Source organism: Choloepus didactylus, chromosome 2 (assembly GCF_015220235.1).
Source record: "Choloepus didactylus isolate mChoDid1 chromosome 2, mChoDid1.pri, whole genome shotgun sequence".
Classification (NCBI taxonomy): Eukaryota; Metazoa; Chordata; class Mammalia; order Pilosa; family Megalonychidae; genus Choloepus; species Choloepus didactylus.
In genome coordinates, this window is record NC_051308.1 from 89,988,682 (window position 1) to 90,013,075 (window position 24,394).

Sequence of the window (24,394 nt, forward strand, 5' to 3'; positions counted from 1 at the left end):
CAAGTACCAACACACCATCATCAAGTGAACATAAAAGACAAAGAAAAATTAGAAAATTCATACCAACTTTGAATGCTGAATGACAGGCTACTCATTGCCGGGAGGAATTAACCCAGTTTATGAGACTGTTGGTGATAGTTCTGTTACTGACAGTTTTACAGACATTCCCGATTATGATGGAATTGGGTTGAGAAAAACAACTGGTGGCCTTTTCATACTCTGTGCATGATCCAGAGCCGACCCACCTATCAAAAGGAGGAAAGAAGTCTCAGCATCCCTCTCTAATCATCTGCTCACTGATCCAGGGTCTATACAGAGCTGCATATGAGCAGCTGGCTGTCTGATGTCTCTGAAATCCAAAATTCTGCTTTGTGAGGTGATTAGATTACTGTTTGAGATTATCATCTTTCTGTGGATAGTTGCACCTGGAACCTGAAACTTCAGTGGAGAAGTATAGGATATAATAGGGAGGCAGGAAGTGTTCCATGGTGCCCTGGCACATTTGTCCCTATGAACAAAGTCTACAGGCAAAATCCTGGTCACAGTGCTTGCTGATACAATAACAGACCTTGGATTCCATTGGTTTGGTTGTCAGGGAATCCTATCTCTCAGGCAGTAACATTAGCACAAGTTCCTATTGTAGTATACCCAAGCCAGGTAAGAAAAACAGACACTGGGAATTACTCTGGACATGGGAATATCAATTTTGCCTCTAGCTAGAGATATCATCAATTATATAGATAGATAGAAATAGAAATAGATAGAAATAGAGATGACATAGCTAGATACAAATATAGTTCCCACCTGTTCTATGCTGAAGAGAGAGGAGGAAAATGTCCAAACCGACTTGGGCTTTTAATAATTCCCTCCCGGTCTAGTTCTATGAAACGCTATCACATGCCTCATCTGTTTTATTTCTTCAGATTAACTTTTGTGACTCTATCTCTAGAATCTACTACCTAAGGTCAATCTTGCCTGAAAGCCTTTATAAATGATCCAGTTCTTGAGTTTGCCTACTTCCACAGATTTCACGTTTCGGATTATTGTTTTCTACTCAAGGTCACCTGGCAAGGCTCTTCGCCTTTGGCTCTTCACCCACAGCTGGGGGCTAGCCCTGTCTACTTACATTCAATTTGCCCCAGATCCTTGGGACCCCAGTTGACGTCCCTCATCTCTGATCTCTTGTTCCAGGAGAGATATTAAAAATAATTTGGAACAAGAACAAGAAACACCATCCAGAAGATTCAGAAGATTTACTTATCTATGACAGTGGTTTCCTAAAGAAATGGAAACATCTTTTAGAAAACTGTTTGACATCCTCAGTAAAAAAACCAGAAGTTATGGCCTGTGTGAAACAGAAGCAGAAGGATAAAAGGACATGAAAATGAAATAAAATCCAAACTGAGAATTATGCCTCTTAAGTACCCCTGAATAATCTGGACAGAAGTAATAATTAATCAAAGACAAAGGTGAATTTTAAAAAATTAAACTAGAAAAGTAAAAAGAAAACTTGGAAAACGTGACACAGAATTAATGGAAAAGGACTTACACCTAGACATATCCAGGAAAAAAGTCTGAATAACAAGAATTTTATAAGCATCTGTGCCGGTTTGGATATATTATGTCCCCCAAAATGCCATGTTCTTTAATGCAATCTTATAAGGGCCTATGTATTAGTGTTGATTAGGTTGGAATCTGGATTAAGTTGTTTTGATGGAGTTGTGACCCACCCAACTGTGGGTAATACCTTTGATTAGATTATTTCCATGTAAGTGTTGCTCCGCCTATTCAGCATGGGTCTTGATTAGTTTACCAGAGCTCTGTAAAAGCTCAGACGGAAGGAGCTCAGTGCTGCTGCAGCTTGGAGAGACATTGTGAAGATGGCCATTGAAAGCTGATGCTGACATTTTGGAAAATGCCATTCTGAAATGCAGTCTGGGAGCAAGCAGATGCCAGCCATGTAACTTCCCATCTAACAGAGGTTTTCTGGATGCCAGTGGCCTTTCTCCAGTGAAGGTACCCTATTGTTGATGCCTTACCTTGGACACTTTATGGCTTTAAGACTGTAACTTTGTAACCATATAAACCCCCTTTATAAAAGCCAATCCATTTCTGGTTTTTGCATAAGCGTAGCATTAGCAAACCAGAACAGCATCCAAGCAGACTAAAACAGAGTACTTACAAATAACCCAAAGCCAGCTAGATCTCAATTAGAGCTTCCACTGTAACACAGTTTGTAACAAAGTTTGGAGGGAAAAAATTTGAAATCCAAGCTATTACTTAAGTGTGGATAAAGGTGTTGTTTACACGTGATGGTAAAAAGAAAAACATCAAGAGCCTTCAGAATTAAAAATACCACCATATTCTCTTCCTTTAAAAAAAATTCAACCAACTGAGAAGGAAATTGAAATAAGAGTTCCAAATGAGGAAGTTGTTTAGAAAATACAGGCAGTGGACAGGAAAGCATGTTAAACAGCATTCATTCATTCAATTGCAGATATTTATTGAGTCTTTACTATGTGCTCATCATTGAAAATGCAACAGTGAAAAATACAATTGTCCTGGAACCAGTGGGAAATAAAGAAAATTAAACAAGTAATTATAATCAAGGGTGTACTATGAAGGATGTAATAGGGGGAGCTGGTATATTTTAAGGGTCAAAGAAACTGTCATTTGAGCTAAAACCTAGAAAATTGCTGGGAATTAACCAGGCAAACAAGAGGAAGGGAGAGTGTTCTAGAAAAGTGAAGAGCTCTTGCTAAGCCTGAGAAGAAAAGGAGAACATTTGAGGAACAGAAACATAGTCAGTATGGCTAAAGCTTACAGATCAGGCTAGAGAGGTAGTCAGGAGTTACTTATCAGTGTAAGCCATACTAAGGAGTATGGCTTTTTTCCTAAAAGTAAGCCAAGGGATTTTATGGAAGAGTTTAGCAGAAAAGAGACATGATCAGATTTTAATTTCAGAAAACACATGTTTTTACTCTTTAGATAATAGATTGCACTATAATATAGATAAGCTGTCAATTCAAGAGATAGTTAGAAAAAAGAGAGATTTAGGGGATAGACTCAACAGGATATAATGAGTGATTGGACTCTGCAGGTGAGGGAGAGGGGGAGTTGAACAGGATTACTAGGTTTCTAACAGGGGCTGATAGGTAGATAGTGGTGCTTTGACTGAGAGGGGAGGAGGACCCGGTTTGGAAGAGGGTTCCGTTTTGGACATTTGGAGTTTGAAGAACAGAGGAGTCATTCAAGTGGTGATTCAACTAGGCAACTTGATATATGAATCTGGAGCTAAGGGTAAAGATCTGTCCCAATGATACTGATTTTGAGTTAAAAAACAATTTTCAAAAGATTTAAAAAAAAAAAAGAAGTCTGAAAGAAGTATACCAATATAAGTTACTGTTATTTCTGGCTTGTTGTGAAGATTAAATATGATAATGCTTATAATGTGCTTCATACAGAATCTAGCTAAACCTTCAATACTGTCAATACTTGCTTCATATATTTTGGGGCTCTGTTATTAGGTACATATATGTTTATATTGTTTTATCTTCTTGAAGGATTGACTCTTTCATCAACATATAATGTTCTTCTTTTTCTTCTTCTTTTTTTCTTCTTTTCTGTCTCTTGTAACAGTTTTTGACTTAAAGTTTATTTTGTCTGATATTAGTATAGACACCTGTGTTAGTTTGCCAGGACAGCTATGACAGCTACTACACAATGGGCTGGCTTGAACAGGAATTTACTCTTAGGTTTTGGAGGCTAGAAGTGAAAAATCGAGTTCTCAACAGACCATGCATTCTCCCAGAGTCTGTAGTGTTCTGGTGTTGACTTGCCACAATCTTTGAGGTTCCTTGACTTTGCATCTCTGCATCTGTCACATGGCAATCTGTCTCCATCATCTCCTTTTGTGGCTTTCTCTGACTGACTGCATCCAAATTTCCTTTGCTTATAAGGGTTCCAGTCATGTGAATTAAGGCACACACTGATTCAATTTTGTCTCATCTAAATAGGATCTTTAATTACAGCATCTTCGGTGGTCCTACTTACAAATGGGTTCACACCCTCGGGAATGCTGATTAAGACTTGAACATGTCTTTTGTGTAATTCAAGCTCCAACAACATACCAGCTTTCTTTTAGTTAGTATTTGCATGAAATTTTTCCCCCATCCTTTCATTTTCAACATATTTGCATCTTTGGATCTAAGATGAATCTTTGGTAAACAGCAGGTTGTTTTAATACATTTTGCTAATCTTTGCCTTTTGATTGGAGAGTTTAATTCATTTGCATTCAGAGTAATTACTGATAAAGTAGAACTTAATTCAGACATTTTGCCATTTGTTTTTTGTAGGTCTTATACCTTTTTTCCCTCATTTGCTCCGTTGCTGCCTCCTTTTATGTTTAGTTGATCTTTTGTGGTGAATCATTTTTATTTTCTTCTCATTTCCTTTTCTGTATATTTTTTGATAGTTTGTGGTTGCCACAGGGTTTACATTTAGCATTTTAAATCTATAACAATCCAGTTTGATTTGGCTTCAATATAGCTTCAATAGCTTACACAATCTCTGCTTCTATACTCTTTTTTCCCTCTTTTTTTATATTGCTTGTCACACATTGCATCTTTACACATTGTGCGTCCAATAACATAGATTTATGATTTTTATGCATTTGTATTTTAGATCACTTAAGAAAGGAAAAGTAGTTATAAACTAAGAGTACAATAATACTGGCATTTATATTACCCCTGACATTACCTTTATCATAGATCTTTGTCTCTTCATATTGCTTCAAGTTACTGTCTAAAATCCTTTCCTTTTATCCTGAAAGACACCCATTTGGATTTCTTTTAGAGCATGTCTAGTGTTTACATACTTCCCTCAGCTTTTGTTTATTTAGGAATGCTTGACTTCTTATTCATTTTTGAAGGAAAGTTTTGCCAGATATAGAGTTCTTGGTTGACAGGTTTTTCTTTCAGCATTTTAAATATGTCATCCCACTGCTCTTTGGCCTTCATGGTTTGTAATGAAAACTTGGCACTTAATCTTATCGAAATCCGTTGTGCATGATGCATCACTTTTCTCTTGCTGCTTTTAGGATTGACTGTAAGTGTTTAACCGTAGTGTGTCTCAGAATGACTCTTTGACTTTATCTTGTTTGGAGTTCTTTGAGCTTTTGGAAGTATATATTCATGTATTTTTTCAAAGTTAGGAAATTTTCCGCCATTATTTCTTTAAACATTCTTTCTGCTCCTTTCTCATTCTCTTCTTGTTATGGGACTCTTATAATATGCATGTTAATACATTTCATGCTATCCCACTGGTCTCTTAAGCTCAGCTCACTTTTTTTTTCATTCTTTTTTCTTTCTGCTCCTCAGTCTAAATAATTTCAATTGTCCTGTCTTCATGGTCACTGATTCTTTCGTCTGCCTGCTTAAATATGCTGTTAATCTTCTCTAATAATTTTTATTTCAATTATTGTATTTTTCAATTCCAGAATTTCTGTTTGGTTCCATTCTAAGACTGCTATCTCTTTATTGAATTTCTACTTCTGTATATGTATCATTTTCCCTATTTCCTTTAATTCTTTGTTCATATTTTTCTTTAGCTCAATGAAGGAATTTTAGGAGAATTGACTTAGGTGATATCACTACAGACACCATACGTATTAAAAGGAAAACAAAAGAAATCATAGTCTCCAACTTACATAAAATGGACAAATTTGTTGAAAGACATAATCTACCAAAGCTCACTCAAAAGAAATACCACTATGTCTATTAAAGAAATTGCATTTGTAGTTAAAAATTTTCCCATAAAAAATTCCAGGCTCATACAGCTTCTTTGGTGAACTCTACCAAACATTCAGGGAAGAAATAATGATACAGCTTTGCAAACTCTTCCCAAACAATTTCAAATAATAGACTACTTCCCAACTCATTCCATGAAACTGGCATTACCCTGACACCAAAACCTGATGATGATATTACAAGAAAATAAAACTAAGGACCAATATCCATCATGAATATTGATGCAAAAAAAAATTTTAACAAAATTTTAGCAAGCTGAATCTAACAATATTCAAAAAGAATAATATATCATGCCAAAGGCAAGGTTGGTTTAACATTTAGACATCAATCAATGGATTCACCATGTTACCAGAATAGTTTAAAAAAACAACAACACTATTTAATCACCTCAATAGATGCAGAAACAGCATTTGACAAAATCTGATATTCATTCCATATAAAAACTTTCATTGAACTAGAAGTAGAAGTGAACTTCCTTAACCTTATAAAGGGCATTTACCAAAAATCTACAGCTAATAGTTTCTTTCCTTAAGATTAGAAACAAAAGTAGGTTTCACCACTTTTATCCAATATTGTAATACAGATTCTAGTCAGTCTATTAAGACAAGAAACATAAATAAAAGGTATCCATATTGTAAAGGAAGAGGTTAAACTGTCTTTATAATTGTCTAGGTAGAAAATTCCAATGAATCTACAAAAAAGCTACTACAACAAATAAATTTGTTCAGCAAGGTTGAAAGATACAAGATCAATATACAAAAATCAACTGTTTGTCTACATACCAGCAACAAACAATCAAAGTTTAAAATTTAAAAACCCACCGCTTACAAAAACATCAAAAATATTAAAGACTTAGGAATACATTTGAGAAAAGGTATATAAGAACTCTACACTGAAAAATACAAACATTGTTAAGGGAAACTTAAGAAGACCAAAAAAAAAAAAAATGTACTGATCTACCATGTTCATGGTTTGAAAGTCTTATTATAATGTTAAGATATCAATTCCTCCCAAATTGATGGATAGATTCAATGTACAACCAAAACTGAAAGAGAATGCAGATAGAAAAATAATAGTGAAGTGTCCTTATTTATTAGATCAGGGTGTCAATTCACAATGTGTAAACTGAAAATTTTTAGTTAAAAATAATGATTCAAATCTCTTCATTTCTTTCTAGTGACTTTTCTTCATTAGGCACCTATGATATCTCTTCAGAGGAGAAAGATTTATTTGCAACTCAAATAAATTTGTTTTTTTAAATTCATTTTTTTAAATTAAAGTTAACAATTTTTATTTTTAAAAAACACAAGTAAAGATAAGAATAGTTCTTCCTATCTATCATGGAAAGATGTTCACCTAATGTTAATGATAGTCATTTCTGAATGGTGAGATGTGGGTAGTTATTATTTTCTTCTTTGTATTATCCTTCATTGTTTGTCTTCCTATTAAACAAGGCAGTTTGAAGCAATGTTCATTTTGTTTCTGATACCAAAATACTGGAAAGAGGATTTTTTAAATGCATAAAGTCAAAAGATCAAAGTATTCAGGAAAAGACTATGGCAATTATGAAATATCAACAAAATTTTGGAGGTTGGGAAGTGAATGGACTAGTGATAACTGACTCTGGAGACCCGAAGAAGCTAAAACCTAAGCCAGAAGGGTTGGGGACTGCTTCCATCAAGAAGTAAGTCTTACTTTTGCTGCAGAGCCTTGGAATGGTTCATAAACTGAAGGCAAATGTATCTCTGAAGAAGGGGTAAATGTGGTATTGAACATAGAAGGATTTGTTGAATTATAAGGAAAAGATAATTTCTAAATCACTTCTTTCGCAGATGCATGCACACGCACACACACACGCACACACACACACACACACACACACACACACACACACACACACACGAACTCTCAACCAGGAATCCCCAAAATGTGGTCTCTGGACCAGCAACATCAGCATTACCTAGAAATGTCTTAGAAATGCAAATTTGCCAGCCTAGTCCCAGACCTGCTGAATCAGAAATTTTGGTGGTGGGGCACAGCACCCTGTATTTTAACAAGCCTTACACATGATTCTGGTACATGCTAGAATTTGAGAATCACACCTGTAGATTGGAAGTCTACTGTCTGGAAGGAAGGTCTGAACCAGAGAAAAGGTAGATTCAGAGACACCAGGCATAGCTGAAGATGTGAGTAATCTACTGAAAACAGGTGGAATAAGTGGAAATCTACTTACTATAAGTAAGATATTCAGGATTTTATTAGTTTCCTAGGTGGCTTAATACAACAAATTTATTCTCTCACAGTTCTGGAAGCTAGAAGTCCAAAATCAATGTATTGTCAGGGCCATGCTCCCTCCAAAGCTTCTAGGGAAGAATGGAAGAATCCCTCCTTGCCTTTTGCAGCTTCTGGAAGCCTCAGACATTCCTTGGCTTGTGGCAGCATAATTCCAATCTCTGCCTCTGTCTTCACATGGCTGCCTTCTCATTTTGGGTCTCTGTCTCTGCTTCCAAGTTTCCCTCTACTTATAAGGATACTAATCATGTTGGATTTCAGGCCCACCCTTACCCACTGTGGCCTCATCTTAACTTGATGACATCTGCAAAGACCTTATTTCCAAATAAGGTCACAATCATAGGTACCAGGTGTTAGGACTTATTCATATCTTTTTGGGAACATGATTTAACTCACAACAAGGCCCCATGCCCCATATGGCCTCAAGAATGCTGTCATCCAGAGTTTCTTTACTTAAAGAGAGACTAAAGCAGTACTATTTAATGTGTGGCCCACAGACTAGTGTTTGTTTACCAGGCTGCAACAAGTTAAGGCACTGGTGCCAGAATGTAAATTAACTATGTCACTAAATGCACCATTTAGTTCAGTTGACCTCATATCCCACCCCACCCCCATAGCAAGACTTTCTCAATGAAGGAAGCAGTGTGTTGATTTACTTTCTGGTGCAAGCATTTATTTCATCATGGATAGAGACTTTGGGTAAATCTGTATTAGAGAATTTCTTTCTAAATAATTAACCAGAAATTAGAACCATGTCTGATATCCCTACAGTGAAGCCCACCAATTTGACAAGCTAACTCTTAAATATGAATGGATAGCTAAGAATTACCAGACATTTGAGGAACATCTCTAACATGGAAGAGACCAAAAGAAAAAGTCAAAAAGCATGGAAGGAAATGTTCATGAAATAATAAAACAAAATTTCCTAGAGCTGAAGGATAAGTTTTCAGACTGAACAAACCTTTTGGGTATCCAGTACAACAGATGAAAAAGACCCACACCAAGTGTTCCGGTTTGCTAATGCTGCTATTATGCAAAACACCAGAAATGGATTGGCTTTCATAAACCGGGTTTATTTGGTTACAAAGTTACAGTCTTAAGGCCATTAAATGTCCAAGGTAAGGCATCTACAATAGGGTACCTTCACTGACTGAAGGATGACCAATGGCATCCGAAAACCTCTGTTAGCTGGGAAGGCATGTGGCTGGCATCTGCTTGCTCCCAGGTTGCATTTCAAAATGGCGTTCTCCAAAATGTTGCTCTTTGGGCATTATGTCCTCTCTTAGCTTCTGTGGAGCAAACTCTGGGCTAGCATAAGTCTGCTTTCAATGGCCGTCTTACAAAATGTCTCTTTCAGTTGCTCTCCAAAATGTCACTCACAGCTGCTCCTTGGTCCTTCTGTGAACCCCTTTAAAGGACTCCAGTGATCCAATTAACGCCCCTGAATGGGTGGGGTAACACCTCCATGGAAATTATCCAATCAAATGTTTCACTCACAATTGATTGAGTCACATCTCCATGGAAACACTCAAAGAATGCCAAACTAATCAACACTAATACATCTGCCCCCACAAGATCGCATGAAAGAGCATGGCGTTTTGGGGACATAATACATCCAAACTGACACACCAAGGAACACCATTGTCAAATTTCAGACCTGGGATAAAGAAGAGATCTTAAAGGCTTTCAGGAAAAAAAATATGTCTCATGCAAAATATAAGTAATCAGAATGTCTTCAGACCTCTCAGCAGCAATGCTTAAATCTAGAAACCACTGAAAACAATATGAGGGAATATTTTTTCTAACCTAAAATTCTATCCCCACCAAACTATCAGTCATGTATAAGGGTAAAATTAAAATAGTTTTAGACATGCAAGATATTAAAAAAAATTACTTTGGATGCATCCTTTCTCAAAAAGCTACTGGAAAATATGTGTCACCAAAACAAGGGAATGAAATATCCCAGAATGATCCAGATGCACAGTCAAACTGGGTAGTTGAAGAGAGTTTAATAAAGGCACTATTTACAGAGGGTGGACATTATTCAGGGAAAGCAATAAGAGCACAACACTCTGGGCAAGGGGAGAGAGTGGTCACTGGAACCCAGAGACAGAGCTACATGAAGAGGGTTACTGACCAGAGGAGGGAACCAGGGGGTTAAATACCCCATCTTCACCTTCCTTTCCCCCTCAGATCTACTGTGACTCCCACTAACTAAATCCAACCAAAGGCCAAAGAGAACCATTCAGGTCAGCCTCTTAGGGAAAGCTCTTAGCACAGTGAAAAAGGAGAGGGCTTCTGGGAGGCGGGAGAGGGCAAATGGAATATATCCAGTACAGAGGGGGAGGATATAGGGTCCAGGACACAGGATCCAATAAAGCACAGTGATAAAAGGATTTCTCAGCTTGAAGCAAAGTCCAGGAAAACTGCTCTGTAGCAGAATCCAGATTGGAACAAAACATTAGAGAATTAGAGAGTGAATATTTTAAAATAAAAAGAAGAGAAGAAAACGAAGAAATGAAGAGAAAAAAAATTTAGTGGATTACCTAACACATTTACAATTTACAATTACAAAATGAAAAGATATTTAAAATTCTTCCCAAAAGTTGGGAGAGTAATTTGTCATAGTTGCATATCAAACCAGGCAAAGGAACAAGGCAAATATTAATTATAGAGAAAATTAAAATTAATACCAGAGAGGAAAACTAGGTCTTTATACTTAGTTCAGCTGTGAATAAAATCTGTATATAGAAAAATCATAATACCAAATACTGAATATTCATCTAATAATATGACTAGATGACGGGATGAGAAGAGGGGACGTGCAAGTATAGATGTGCCGATGAGTGTGGAGGTGGTTAATGGTAGCAAATAGGTAATATCTAAAATTTAAATAGCAATATAAGTATATTGTTTAGAAATGAGTGTAAATATGAGAGGAACCAGCCAAAAGACTTTAAGTGATTCCTGGGGAGTGGAGCAGTAGGATGTGATGATGGGGAAGAGATGGGACTAAGGATTGTGTTTTTCATTACAAGCCTTATGATAATGTTTTGCTTTTAAAACTATGTATATGTATTAATGTAATAAAAGTTTAAATTAAATTTAAAATCCAGCAAACATGAAGATTTTTCTTTTGTTAAAATTAAATTAAATTAAATTGTAGCTAACTCCTTTATTTCAGTATGGTGAGATAAACAATAAAACCTTGTTTTTTCCTCTCTTGTTCCAGTTCCATGATTTCTGAGTTTCTTCCCTGTGCTATAGTTCCCTCATATTTTATTAAATGAATATTATTTTATCATTCTCACAGGGAAGGAGAAAAAACTAAAAAACATGATAAGGATAAAAAGGCCTGAAAGAATGGGTGTCCAGGGCAAGTCTTTTGGGCTAAAAAGTATTGGAACATGAGATATTAAAAAGAATTATAGAATGTGAGAATTTTCTTCAGAAATTTCCTTCCCAGAAACAAATTTTTATTAAACAAATATTTTTTGCAAATGTTCCCAGGATACTAACAATATGAATGGTCCTCCAAAGCATTCACTCAGCCAATGCATTCAATGTTCAGGACAATACTTGCTTATGCTAAAATATAATAAAAACAATATTAATAAACAAAAACTGAGCAGTTGCTATGTGACAAGCCTTGTGCTGAGCCCTTTATTGACATTATATTATTTGAATCCTCACAATAATGCCATGTTAGGTGTGACTATTTTCCAATTCTACAGATGGGAAAACCTTTTAAAGGATGAGTAATTTGTTCAAGGTAGTGGTATAGCCTGGATTTAAACTGTCTCACTCAAAAGTTCAAGCTCTTGTAAACTTCCAGTGATTTTCAGCAAAATCGAAAATAACAATCTGGGGAGAGGAAGATGAGAAAGATTAGGAATCACTATGACTGCTAAGTGTCAAGACAGGGTTATAGAAGTAGAAAGAGCCAAGTGGAAATTACTGAGGACCAACAGAAACTGCTAAGGAATATAACATTACCAGACAATGCCACTGAAGAATGCCACATGAGCACTATTTGAATAAATCAAAGAACATGGAAATTAATACACCAAACATTTATTGAGTGCCCCCTAAATCACTAAATTAGGTACTGGTGTTATAAGTTTATAATATATAATATGTAATATATAGTATATACTATATTTGGAAATGAAGAATTTGTTGAAGAATTGCTATAAATGTGGAGGTCGTTATCCTGAGAACACTCATATCAGTTTCTTAGAGGAAATTGCTGTTATACTATGACTATGTCAGCAGAGGGCACCACATGACCAAGTTAGTTTTTAATGTCAGTTGGCAAAATGGTTCGTAGAAGCATCTTTCTGAATTGCATAGTCATGATTTTTTCAAAGCATATCAAATATTCCAAAACTGGAATAAGCCGTGAATCAAAAAAAATAGGTTTGAGATGTTGTGAATATTGGCGAGGTCACTCAGGCTAATGTTCTAGATCCTTACACAATTACAAACTGTATATAGATTGACTGATTCTGTTTATTAAATGATTTTCATTATTTCTTTGCAGGTCTCTATTAGGGCTACCAGGAAATGCAAGTTTAATACCTAGCACTTATGAGAGATATGACTTAGAAGAGTGGAATAAGACCTGGGCTAGAATTGGAGAACACCCACACACTCCTCTCCCATGCCTTTTACTAATTATGTGACCTGGGAGCAAGTTACTTAATCTCTCCAAATCTGAGTTTTCATCCCTCTAAAATAGTGATAAATCCTCCCCTGTTTATGAAAGTGGAATTGTTTATGCAAACTGTTACATATATGAAAGGTGGAAATGTTTTTAAAAAGTATTATGTTTATGAAAGATATTATTAAAATATAAATAGTCAAGCTGTTAGGGAAAGAAATTCCAGAAACAAAATGCCCTCTTACACTTTTGATTCCAGGCTTTGAAATTTTCTGGCAATAGTGTATATCTTGCTATATCAAACAGACATAAAAAGCAGGAATCTATAGTCACAATTTCAGGATATCTTCTCCATCCTTTCTTGAGATTCTGCAAGTCCTGTTTCCACAACCCATTTCAAAGAATAAATACATATTAATTCATGAAGATTAGCTAAAAGGTCTTTTTACCACGTAATCATCTGCTATCACTAGGCCAACTCCCATCAGTTTAGTTACAGAAATTTCCCAGTTTTTGAGAAGAAAGCACATCCAGCTCAAACTATTCTATAAGCTGGTTTATGTTTTCCACTTTCTTAACACACACACACACACCGTTTGCTTGCCTAAGTACTAGTATGGTCACTCATCGCCACTTCCAAATTGCCTTGAATAATTGTCATTGAACCAAACTCCCCCTACTGGAAAATTAGCATTCTAAATTCTATTCTATCTATCCTGTTTCTCTTAGTTTATGAAATCAAGAAATATATTTTTGAATAGCTACTATATGTCATGCCCTGTGTGAGGTGCTGGAGATACAATAGAGGGAAAAAATCCAACATGGTCCCTACACACCCATGGAGCTATATTCTAATGGGGGGTGGGGGGGTGGGGAAAAATATTGTGAGGAGAAAAGTAAAATAGGCATGAGCTTAAAGCATTCTATGAAGGAAATAAACTTGAAGCTGAAATAGAAAAGAAGAGGGGAAATGATCTTAGTGAAGGCAGTCAGGGAAAGTCATGTCAGGGACAGAGAGTGACATTTAGCTGAAACCTGAAGGAGAGATGATGTTGCAGGAGGGGATTGAGGGCAACTCCCCTGACAGGCAATAAATAGTATGTGTGGAGACCCTCAGTAGAAAAAGATCGTGATGTGTCTGAGAACTGAAAGAAAACTGGGTAGTTGAAACATATATCAAGATGGGGGTGGGTGGGAGGGAGTGACTTGAAAAAATGAGGTTGAAGAGATAAGCTGGGGTCAGGTCATACCAGGCTTTGGAGACCATGGTGAGTTTGAATTTTATCCTAAGTAAAATATGAAGCCCCTGAAATATTTTAAGCAGATGAATGATGGGTTTAGATTTCCATTTTATGAATGTTCTGCTTGCTACCGTGAGAAGAATGGGTTGGGATGGAGCAAGAGTAGCAACAGGGAGATGGAATTGGAGTCTACTGCAATAGTTCCTGAGAGAGATGACAATGAACTCAACAAAGGTAGAGATGGTGATGAAAAGTTGTTGAATTTGAGATGTGTTATAGATGTGTTATAGAGATGTTCATGGTCTGATTGTTTACTAGTAAAGTGCTTCTATGCAAATACACATTAGAAAAAAACTCAAGACATAGTCTTTTCACTTGACAGTATGTCTTTTTTTTATTATTCATTTTATTGAGATATATTCACATACCACGCAGTCATACAAAACAAATCGTACATTCAATTGTTCACAGTACCATTACATAGTTGTACATTCATCACCAAAATCAATCCCTGACACCCTCCTTACCACACACACAAAAATAACCAGAATAATAATTAAAGTGAAAAAGAGCAATTAAAGTAAAAAAGAACACTGGGAGCCCTTGTCTGTTTGTCTGTTTGTTTCCTTCCCCCACCTTTCCATGCATCCATCCACAAACTAGACAAAGGGGAGTGTGATCCCCATGGCCCCCCCAATCCCACTGTCCCCCCTCATAAGCCACATTTTTATACAATTGTCTTCAAGATTCATGGGTTCTGGGTTGTAGTTTGATAGTTTCAGGTATCCACCACCAGCTACCCCAATTCATTAGAACCTAAATAGGGTTGTCTATATTGTGCATAACAGTGCCCGCCAGAGTGACCTCTCAGCTCCTTTTGGAATCTCTCTGCCACTGAAGCTTATTTCATTTCCTTTCACATCCCCCTTTTGGTCAAGAAGATGGTCTCCATCCCATGATGCCGGGTCTACATTCCTCCCCGGGAGCCATATTCCACATTGCCAGGGAGATTCACTCCCTTGGGTGTCTGATCCCACGTAGTGGGGAGGGCCGTGATTTCACCTTTCAAGTTGGCTTAGGTAGAGAGAGAGGGCCACATCTGAGCAACAAAGAGGCATTCGGGAGGAGGCTCTTAGGCACAATTGAAGGGAGGCCTAACCTCTCCTTTGCAGCAACCGTCTTCCCAAGGGTAAATCCCGTGGTAGAAGGCTCAATCCATCAAACCACCAGTCCCCTATGTCTGTGGGCATGTTAGCAACCATCGAGGTAGGGCAGGCCAATACCCCTGCATTCTCCACCAGCTCCTCAAGGGGGCTCTGCATATTTTTTTCCTTGTTTATTTTTTATTCTTTTTTTTTTAATTTTTTTTCCTAAATCAACTATATGAAAAATAAAAAATTTTTTTTAAATTTAAAAAAAAACATACAATAAAAGAACATTTCAAAGAGACTATAACAAGGGAGTAAGAAAAAGACAACTAACCTAAGATAACTGCTTTACTTCCAACCTGTTCCTACTTTACCCCAAGAAAGTTACCTAATACAGCAACATTTCTGTGAACTCGTTCCTACTATATCCATCAGAAATTAACAGACCATAGTCATTCCTGGGCATCCCCAGAACGTTAAATAGCTTATCTGTTCTTCTTGGATTATTGTTCCCCCTTCCTTAATTGCTCTCTATTGCTAGTTCCCCTACATTCTACATTATAAACCATTTGTTTTACATTTTTCAAAGTTCACATTAGTGGTAGCATATGGTTCTAGAATTTGAGATTTTTCCTGGGCTTTTAAGGATGGATAAGGTTAAGGGAAGCCAGTAAGTTCAGACACGGAAAGGAATTAGGCAAGATCATTGTGACAGATACTTTTGGGGATTCTACTAAGCTTAAAAGAACTCCCCCACCCCCACCCCCTTTCTTTCAGAAGTGACCCTCCCTTCACAGGAAGGGACATCTGGTAACCAAGTTTTACTACAAGATTCCTTCTCTTGTGGCAAGACTGATTAGCCTGCCCTGGATGCTTGACTCAAAGTCAATCAAAATTGGTCAAACATATTTTCTGCTCAGGAATTCTGAACTGGGATTCAAAAGAGCTAGGCTAGCTCTTTTTCGTGGTGCCTCAGAGGCAATCAGCTGCCTCAGCATGAAGCTGAACATCTCCTTCCCAGCCACTGGCTGCCAAAAGCTCATTGAAATGAACACTGAATGCAAACTTCATACCATCTATAGACGCCTATGGCCACAGAAGTTGCTGCTGATGCTCTGGGCAAAGAGTAGAAGAGTTATGTTGTCCAAATCAGTGGCAGAAACAACAAACAAGGTTTCCCCATGAAGCAGGTTGTCTTGACCCATGGCAGTGTCTGCCTCCTACTGAGTAAGGGACATTCCTGTTATAGACCAAGGAGAACTGGAGAAAGAAAGTGCAAATCTGTTGGGGGTTGCACTGTGGATGCCAATCTGAGTGTTCTCAACCTGGTTATTGTAAAAAAAGGAGAGAAGGATATTCCTGGACTGACTGATACTACTGTGCCTCACTGCCTGGGGCTCAAAAGAGGTAGCAGAATCTGCAAACTTTTCAGTCTCTCTAAAGATTATGTCCACCAGTATGTTGTGAAAAAGCCCTTGAACAAAGAAGGTAAGAAACCCAGGACCAAAGTGCTCAAGATTCAGCGTCTTGTTACTTCACGTGTCCTGCAACATAAACGTCGGTGTATTGCCCTGAAGAAACAGTGTACTAAGAAAAAATAAGAAAGAGGCAGCAGAATATGCTAAACTTTTGACCAAGAGAATGAAGGAGGCCAAAGAAAACCACCAGGAATAGATTGCCAAGAGTTGGAAGCTGTCCCCTCTAAGAGCTTCTACCTCTAATTCTGAGTCCAGTCAAAAATAAGATTTTCTAAGAGTAACAAATAAATAAGATCAGACATTAAAAAAAAAAAAAAAAAGAGCTAGGCTAGTCCATAAGCATGGATGAAATTGTAACGTGTAAAATCAGAAGCCACAGATAGATAAAGAAGTGGGAAAATCTTCTCTGCAGAGAGAGAAGCAAAAGAAAATCATGATTTCTTAGTTCTAGAGTCTACTAGACTCTTCTGGAGCCTCTCATTGCATTTTTGTCCTTGAGTTCTATGAGACGATTCCACATCTTTAAAACAGTATCCATTTTGCTAATTCATCTTGTGTTAGTTGCTGTTACTTACAATCAATATGCCTTAGCCAAGCAGAGTAAAGTCGTGAAAATGGGAATGAGCACAATGAAGAGACAGGGCTGACTGTAGCAGGTCATTCTATACTCAGAACATGAAGTACGGAAGGAAAAGTATAAAGTCAAGGACTAAGTAGTTTTTTGCAAGCGCATGGTTAGCGGAGTATGGAATAAACAGCATACCGGAAGAGCAACAGAACCTAAAAGAACTCTGAAATAAAAGATTCTTCAGGCAGAGGATATAAGTGACATTGTTGGATGGGAAAGGGAGTAATGAGTCAGGCACTCAAGCCATCAGGCAGTAGTGTTAATTTCTGGGTATTAATTTGGCAGTGTCTATCAAAATCCTTAAAATTGCCATACTCTTCTCAACAAACAAGGATTTATCAAGTGCCCACTATGTATCAAGGACTTCTTTAGGTACTGGAAATAAAGTACTAAGTAAGAAAGGCAAATTCCCTGCCCTAGTGGAACTTACATTTTTGGAGGAGGATGCGGAGGGAGAAACAATAAAAAATAAATTAATTACAATATAGTCCATAATTTCTAGGAATTTAAGCAAAAAATCAGACAAATGCACATAGATGTGTGTACAAGGATGTTGATACATCAGTGTTATTTACAATATTAAAAATTTAGAAACAACATAAATGTTCAATAATAAGGGGTTAATTACACAAGTTATAGTACACTCAAATGATGGAGAACTATGTTACCATTAAAATCTTTTTAAACAGCAATAGCTAATATTCATTTAGTACTTGCTATGTGCAAGGTATTGTCTAAGTATTTTATATGAAGTTAACTCATTTAACAAAAATCCTGAGGTAAGCATTTTCATTCTCAACTCCATTTTACGGATTAGAAAACAATGCAAAGAGAAGTTAAGTAACTTACTCAAGTTACTCTAATAAGTGGTAGAAGTGACATTTGAGCCCAGAAGAGTTTGGCTCTGGAGGCTATGGTCTTAACTATAACATATCCTGTAAAAATTCCAATATGAGAAAATCCCTCTAATGTAATCTCTTTTTTTTTAATCTTTTCGTTTTATTTTCTGGGATAAAAAAGTGTAAACATGTTTACATGATCCTCTCGATGATATCCTTTAAAATAACTTATCAAATGGCTTATTTCACATCTCTTGATTATCAGTATTCATCAACGTCAACGTCAGCCTTGATTAATTGTTTGAAAATTTCTGAGCAGAATAAGTAGCTTTGTGAATGTTTCCTCAATCTCTGAGAATCATAATCATAACAGAAATATTTGATCCCTTGATCATAAATCTCTGGAAAGTAGTTGAGTTTGTTCATTTTTAATAGGGCAAGGAGCAGTGTCATAGAGGGTTAATCCTTGTAAATTGGCTTCCACTCGTAAAGATATTTTCTGAAAATCACAGATGTAAGTTAGGAAAAAACCAAAGAAGGAAAATGACATGGACCATTCTGCTGCAGTAGTGATCATGTGAAGCACATAACCTTTGTCCTCAGGGTTCCAATGGAGTTTCTGTACTGTATCAGTGCCAAAATTGCCATTGTACAAAAGTGATGAGCAAATCAGCATGCTAAGTGCACTGACTCCACACCAGATAGCCACCAGTAGTCTGATCCAGAAGACTTGTTTGCCATGAATTTGGGGCTGCATTTGGTAGGAAAGGATAGTCTGAACAAACATATATAATGAACCCAGACCTAAAGTGAGTACAGCTCCACTTACATGTGCAGCAAAAAGGGTTGTTTTCTGGAAGTTTGCCACAACAGAAAGTCCCAAACAACTCAGTAATCTAAGCACAAGGCCAGCTTTGTTTAACATGATGATATGATTTTCTTCAGGATTCGGAGCTTGAACTTGCTTATAAAGAACATAAATGGTAGCAACGCATAAAACTGTGGTGACATTTAACATTGCCCCACACAAGTATTTTTCTGGAGCTGCTGTACCAGTGTCACTGATATAAGGCAAAGCTGGGTCAGCATGGTGGAGCCTTATTGCAATAATGTATGAAAAAATAAAAGCAGCAGCCATCCAAATTACAAGGGCAGAGAGGAGGAAATTGAGGCCTTGCTGAAACCATCACATCTCAAACAGGTCTTCTGAATTGTTTAGTTATATCTCCCTCTCTAAACTTAAAGTTCCATGAGAGCAGGAACCGAATATTTTGTTCACCATTATATTTCCACCTAGTTTGAGTTTACAAAATATTGGTCTTGAAATCTGCCTAAACTGGCATCTTTTGTAGGTACAGAAATGTTCCTGCATCTGTTACATATCTTCTATGCTTTCTCTGAAGTTCCATGAATCAGAACTCTGGTTACAATTTTTAAGTTTCACAAATATTTAAATGCCACTGATGAAGATGAATTCCTTATGCTATCTCCTCTTAGTATTGACTTGCTTGGGTGACCTGGCCAGTGCAGGCCGTGGGCTCTGGAGCCTTCCCACAGGATGGGGACAGGGTAGGGCCTCTAATGCAATCTTAAGTTTAAAAATGCAAGATATTGATCTAGCCACATACATAATTTATAAAACTAAAAATTAAATTACGTATATATTTGGGCATAGGAAAAGGATTAGAAAGAGATAATGCAAAATATTAATTTTGTTTTTCACGGTTATCTTCTCTGAATGGTAGCATTATAGGTGTTTATTTTCCTCTTTATCCTTTCTATATTTCCAAAATAGTTTTACACTTAACATAGAGTACCTAATAAAGGGGATAAAATTTGTGCTGAGGCTTGAAGAATGAAAAGAAATTAAGAATTAGGAGTAAAAGAAGTGGGAGGAGGTTCCAGGTTTGCTACCATAATCCTTGTAATTACAAAAAGCAGGAAAGAAATCTAGCCTCTAGAAAGTGCTTCTTCCTGTATGTTTTTAAAAGAGGCTGAAGATTGACATTTAGGGCATTTCATATCATTTTTACAAAATGAAACTGCGATCAAGAGAAGAAAGATGATATGTCCACAAAAATCAGTGAAGGAGCAAGAAAGAGAAAAAAATCTTCTGCTACTCTGGCCATTTGTATGCATTGCTAATATTGAGAAAATGGTTTTCTAGGATAAAGAAATCAATTTGCTCCAATTCCCCACAACCCACCCCCTTCTTCCTAACAAGCAATGAAAAAGGTGAATTCGTGACTTGTTATTGGAGCCTATTCAGTGTGGGACACCCCATGTTGTCCTGGGCTCATCCAAGAAAATTCCCCCATGGGTCTGAGATAGACATCCCAACCTTAGCCAACAAAATAACAGACTGCTTTGCTGGATTCATTTCAAAACTGAAGTTAACACTCCAAAGATAAAATGTGACACTTACCAGAAGGGGCAGGCATACCTTTGAGCTGAGCATCTTGAAGCCAGTGGCTGGTGCTGAGCTACTTTAAGAATGTCAGTGGTGTGATTCAAGGACTACCAGTTAACCAAAACTCAGTACAGTACAGGCAAATGCTTACACATGGCCAAGATCCTCCCACTGGCTATGCCAACATTTCATGTCCTACACAGAAAATTCCAAAGCAATTCTTTAACTGAAGAAAAAGTTCTTAAGAACATACTCAACTTATTTCTACCCCACAGGTAGGAGAGGCACCCCCACCCCACCCATGATAAAGCAGGAGCACACACAAAAAGGCAAAATGTAATTTGAGAGTAGATAGATGCATAAATGATGAATAACCCCCAAAAATGAATTCATTGGAGAGTGTCCTTGATGGAGAAAAGTTTGAAGAAGCTTAGAATGAATTGCATGTGAAGGGAGCCTAGTAAATCAGAATGAAAGAGAGTGACTAGTGGTCTTCTCATATGCGTTGTCAATCATTTAGAAAATATTTAGTTTTAGTAATTGGCTTAAAATGACTTAACAGTTGGTAATGCCTGCTATCATGAAAGTCTCTCACAAAAAATCTGGCAGTGGTTCAGGAAAGGAAATGGAAAAAGAGGTTTTACCTTAATATCTTCATGTTTGGTGTTTAACTGTTCTGTGTGGGTGTTGACTGACGTAAGAAAAGGGAGGCTGTTACTTTTCTCTTTCCCTGTAACATTTCCAGTCACATAATACAATTTTTTGAAAGATGTCTCTAAAACCAAATGAGTAAGGTTGAAAACATCTTTCTGGAAACCTTAGAGTAGAAGAATCAACAGAAATATGTCTTGGAAAAATTAATACAATCTTTGTAGCTGTTGTAATCATTCAACAATTATTAGTTAAAAGCCTGCAAGAGCAGGACACTATGATGGAAAACTCCATTGTCTAGATATAGGTGCTTCCGTCAAAGAGTTTATCTCTAGTAAAGAGATAAGTAATCAATTATACAATTAAGGCAGGTGTGATAAAGTACTATGAGTGGTATAAGGGATTACTTCTAAGCAGGTCAACTGAAATTAGCTATGAAGAACAGCAAAAATTCAATAGACAAAGATGAGAGGCAAAGAGTGCATTTAAGAACTCTACCAGGTGTGGAAGTAATTCAAATTGAATTCCAGATATACTTTTAAGAATATATGCCCTCAGCTCTTTTCCCCCATCCAGTTCTAAGAAGCTGACCAACCAAGCCAACCACTTTCTGGTAGAAGATTGGAAAGGCTTTGAGGAGTCTTTTCAGGCTATCTGAATTTTCCAGGAGGAAAGACATAATGAAGGCAGCATTGGGATCCCGTAACATAATGGCCTACATGGCTCACTCTATACTAAAGCTCATGGTTGACAGGCCTTACTCAGGGGCTCAGAGCTCCCAATCAGCTTTTTAGTGCTTTGAAATAGATGAATGAAGAGCACAGTTATCTGAGGAAATCTTCTAATAAATATGTAAAAGCAACTTAGAGGAAACAAAGACTATGTGAAGACAAGAATTCTTAAAAAGAAACCCTTATTAATATCCTCAGAGAGATAAGAGAAAACAATCCACCCATAAAACAAGAACAGAATGTCATATAAAAAGAACAAACAAAATACCTAACAAAACAAAATGGCTCTTGTAAATTAACAACTTGATAGCCTAAATGAAAAATTCAATATCTGGAACATGATATTGAGAAAAAAATAGTAGAACAAAAAGCAGAGATGGAAAAATTGGAGAAAAGAAGAAAACTGGAGAACTAATCCAAATGGACCAATGTCCAAATAATTAGAGTTCCAGAAAGCAAGAACAGAGGAAATGGAAGATAGGAAATAATCAATGAAAATAGTCAAACTGAACTGAAGGATGTGAGTTTTCATATTGAAAAGTGTTCAGTACAGTGGATAAAAATAGACCCATACTAAGCCACATCATGAGATTTCAGAAACCTGAAGGCAATGGACAATTCTAAAAATTCTGCAAACTTCCAAAGATTTAAAAAAGGGGGGAGGGGGACACATAATATGAATCTGGAATTAGAATAATTTTGGACTTCTACGGTAGGCAGAATTCTAACATAGCCCCAAAATTCTTTGCCCCCCTGGTGTACATGTCCTATATAAATCCCTGGTAATGTAAATATGATGAATTTCACTGCTGTAAGTAGGTTATGTTATACGGTATGATAGACTTTAAGAAAGGGAGATTATCCCAGTTAGACCGACCTAATGAGGTAAGCCCTTAAAAAGACGGGGCTCTTCTTGGTACAAGAGATTCTAAGTGTGACAAGAATTTGGTATAAGGGGATTCTCCATATCTGGCTTTAAAGATGGAGGGAGCCACATGAGAAGAAATGCAGAAATCTTTAAGGACCTGAGAGCAGTCCCTGGCTGACAGCCCACAAGGAAATAGAGATCTCAGTCCGACACCTACAAAGAACTGAATTCTGCCAACAATCTGAATGAGCTCAAAAGTGGATTTTCCACCAAAGTGTCCAGGTAAGAATTCAGTTCAGTCAAAATTTTGATTTCAGTCTAGATATCCTGAGCAGAGAACCCATCCATGCCATGACTGGATTTCTAACCTACAGAACTGTTAGGTGGGTTTAAGCCACTAAGTTTGTGGTAATTGTTTACAAAAAAAAAATTGATATAGCTTCTCAACAGTAACAGTGGAAGCTAGACAACAATGGAGACACCCTCAAAATTCTGAAGAAAAGTTATTTCTAATGTAGAATTATATACCTAAACAAACTACCAATTAGCTATAAGAGTAGAATAAGGATATTTTCAGACTATTTGTCTCTTAAGATGCACATATAAACACTAAAATAAATGGGGGTAGGTTGCAAAAGAGAGCTGAAAATTTGATCATATGTAAATGGGTTTCTTGAGAGAAAAAATCCTGACAAGCACATGTATTTGGACAGGAGCTTCTCTGACAGTAGTACCCCCTGGAGTGGGAGCATTTGCCCAGGTCTGGAGCACTGAGGCTCACTGGGGTCGCGAGGATGTCACCATGCCTAAAGCATCAAAGGGAAAAAGTGCAGGATGGAAGAAAAAAAGAAAATCATCCATCCGTGTAGTAGAAAAGCAGCTCAAACAAGAAAAAAGGAAAAATTGAAGAATGAAAAGGCCTTGTGTCTCAACATTATTGGTGAAAAACTACAGTGGTTTCACAGTCATCTTGATCCCCCAAAAGAAGAATATTCAAAGAAAGACACTTGTGAATTAATTGAAAGGTATTTACATTGATTCAGCGATAAACTGGAGCAAATTGCCAAAGACAGGCCAGGAAGGAGACACCATTCCCGGGAGACAGTCATCAAGCAAATGATGGCCACGCTAGCTGTCGCAGTACGAAGAATATGGCTTTGAGGTTCCAGACATTGTAAATGCAAGTAATCTGAAAACTTTCAGGGAATGAGATATTGATGTCAAGAAATTACCAAACATTAAAATGAGAAAAATCTGTGCTAATGATGCAGTTCCCAAGAAGTGGAAGAGGAAAAATATTACAAATGTAAACAAAGATTTAGGGGAATTGTGACTAAAAGATGAAACATATGACTCAGATGAGGAAATGATTGCAATGGCCTAACTGTCATTACTTGAGTTTAAAATAAATACTTTAAGAGCTCAAGTTAACCTCATGGAATAAATAAATAAATAAATACATACATACATAAATACACACACACACACACACACATACACATATGTATACATATATATAGTCTAGATACGGGAATTTGCTATTAGATCATTCTCTTACATGAAGACAGTCCCATTTGAGTTTCAAAATTGATGCTATGATTTTTACATAAAAATCAAGGTTGCTTTATCACTTACATT

The 24,394-nt window shown here is 36.9% G+C and overlaps 1 protein-coding gene and 1 pseudogene across 1 annotated transcript; one reads left to right on the forward strand and one right to left on the reverse strand.

The window, feature by feature from the left end:
* Window positions 1-18,487: 18,487 nt before the first annotated feature.
* Window positions 18,488-19,906, reverse strand: LOC119516543 (DNA damage-regulated autophagy modulator protein 2-like). Its single transcript, XM_037812856.1, has 2 exons — window positions 19,900-19,906; window positions 18,488-19,173 (listed from the first exon to the last, which is right to left on the reverse strand). Exons 1-2 carry the CDS (start codon window positions 19,904-19,906, stop codon window positions 18,488-18,490), a joined length of 693 nt encoding a protein of 230 aa, XP_037668784.1.
* A 3,652-nt stretch (window positions 19,907-23,558) lies between these two features.
* LOC119516549 lies at window positions 23,559-24,140 on the forward strand (annotated as a pseudogene).
* The last annotated feature ends 254 nt before the right edge of the window (window positions 24,141-24,394 follow it).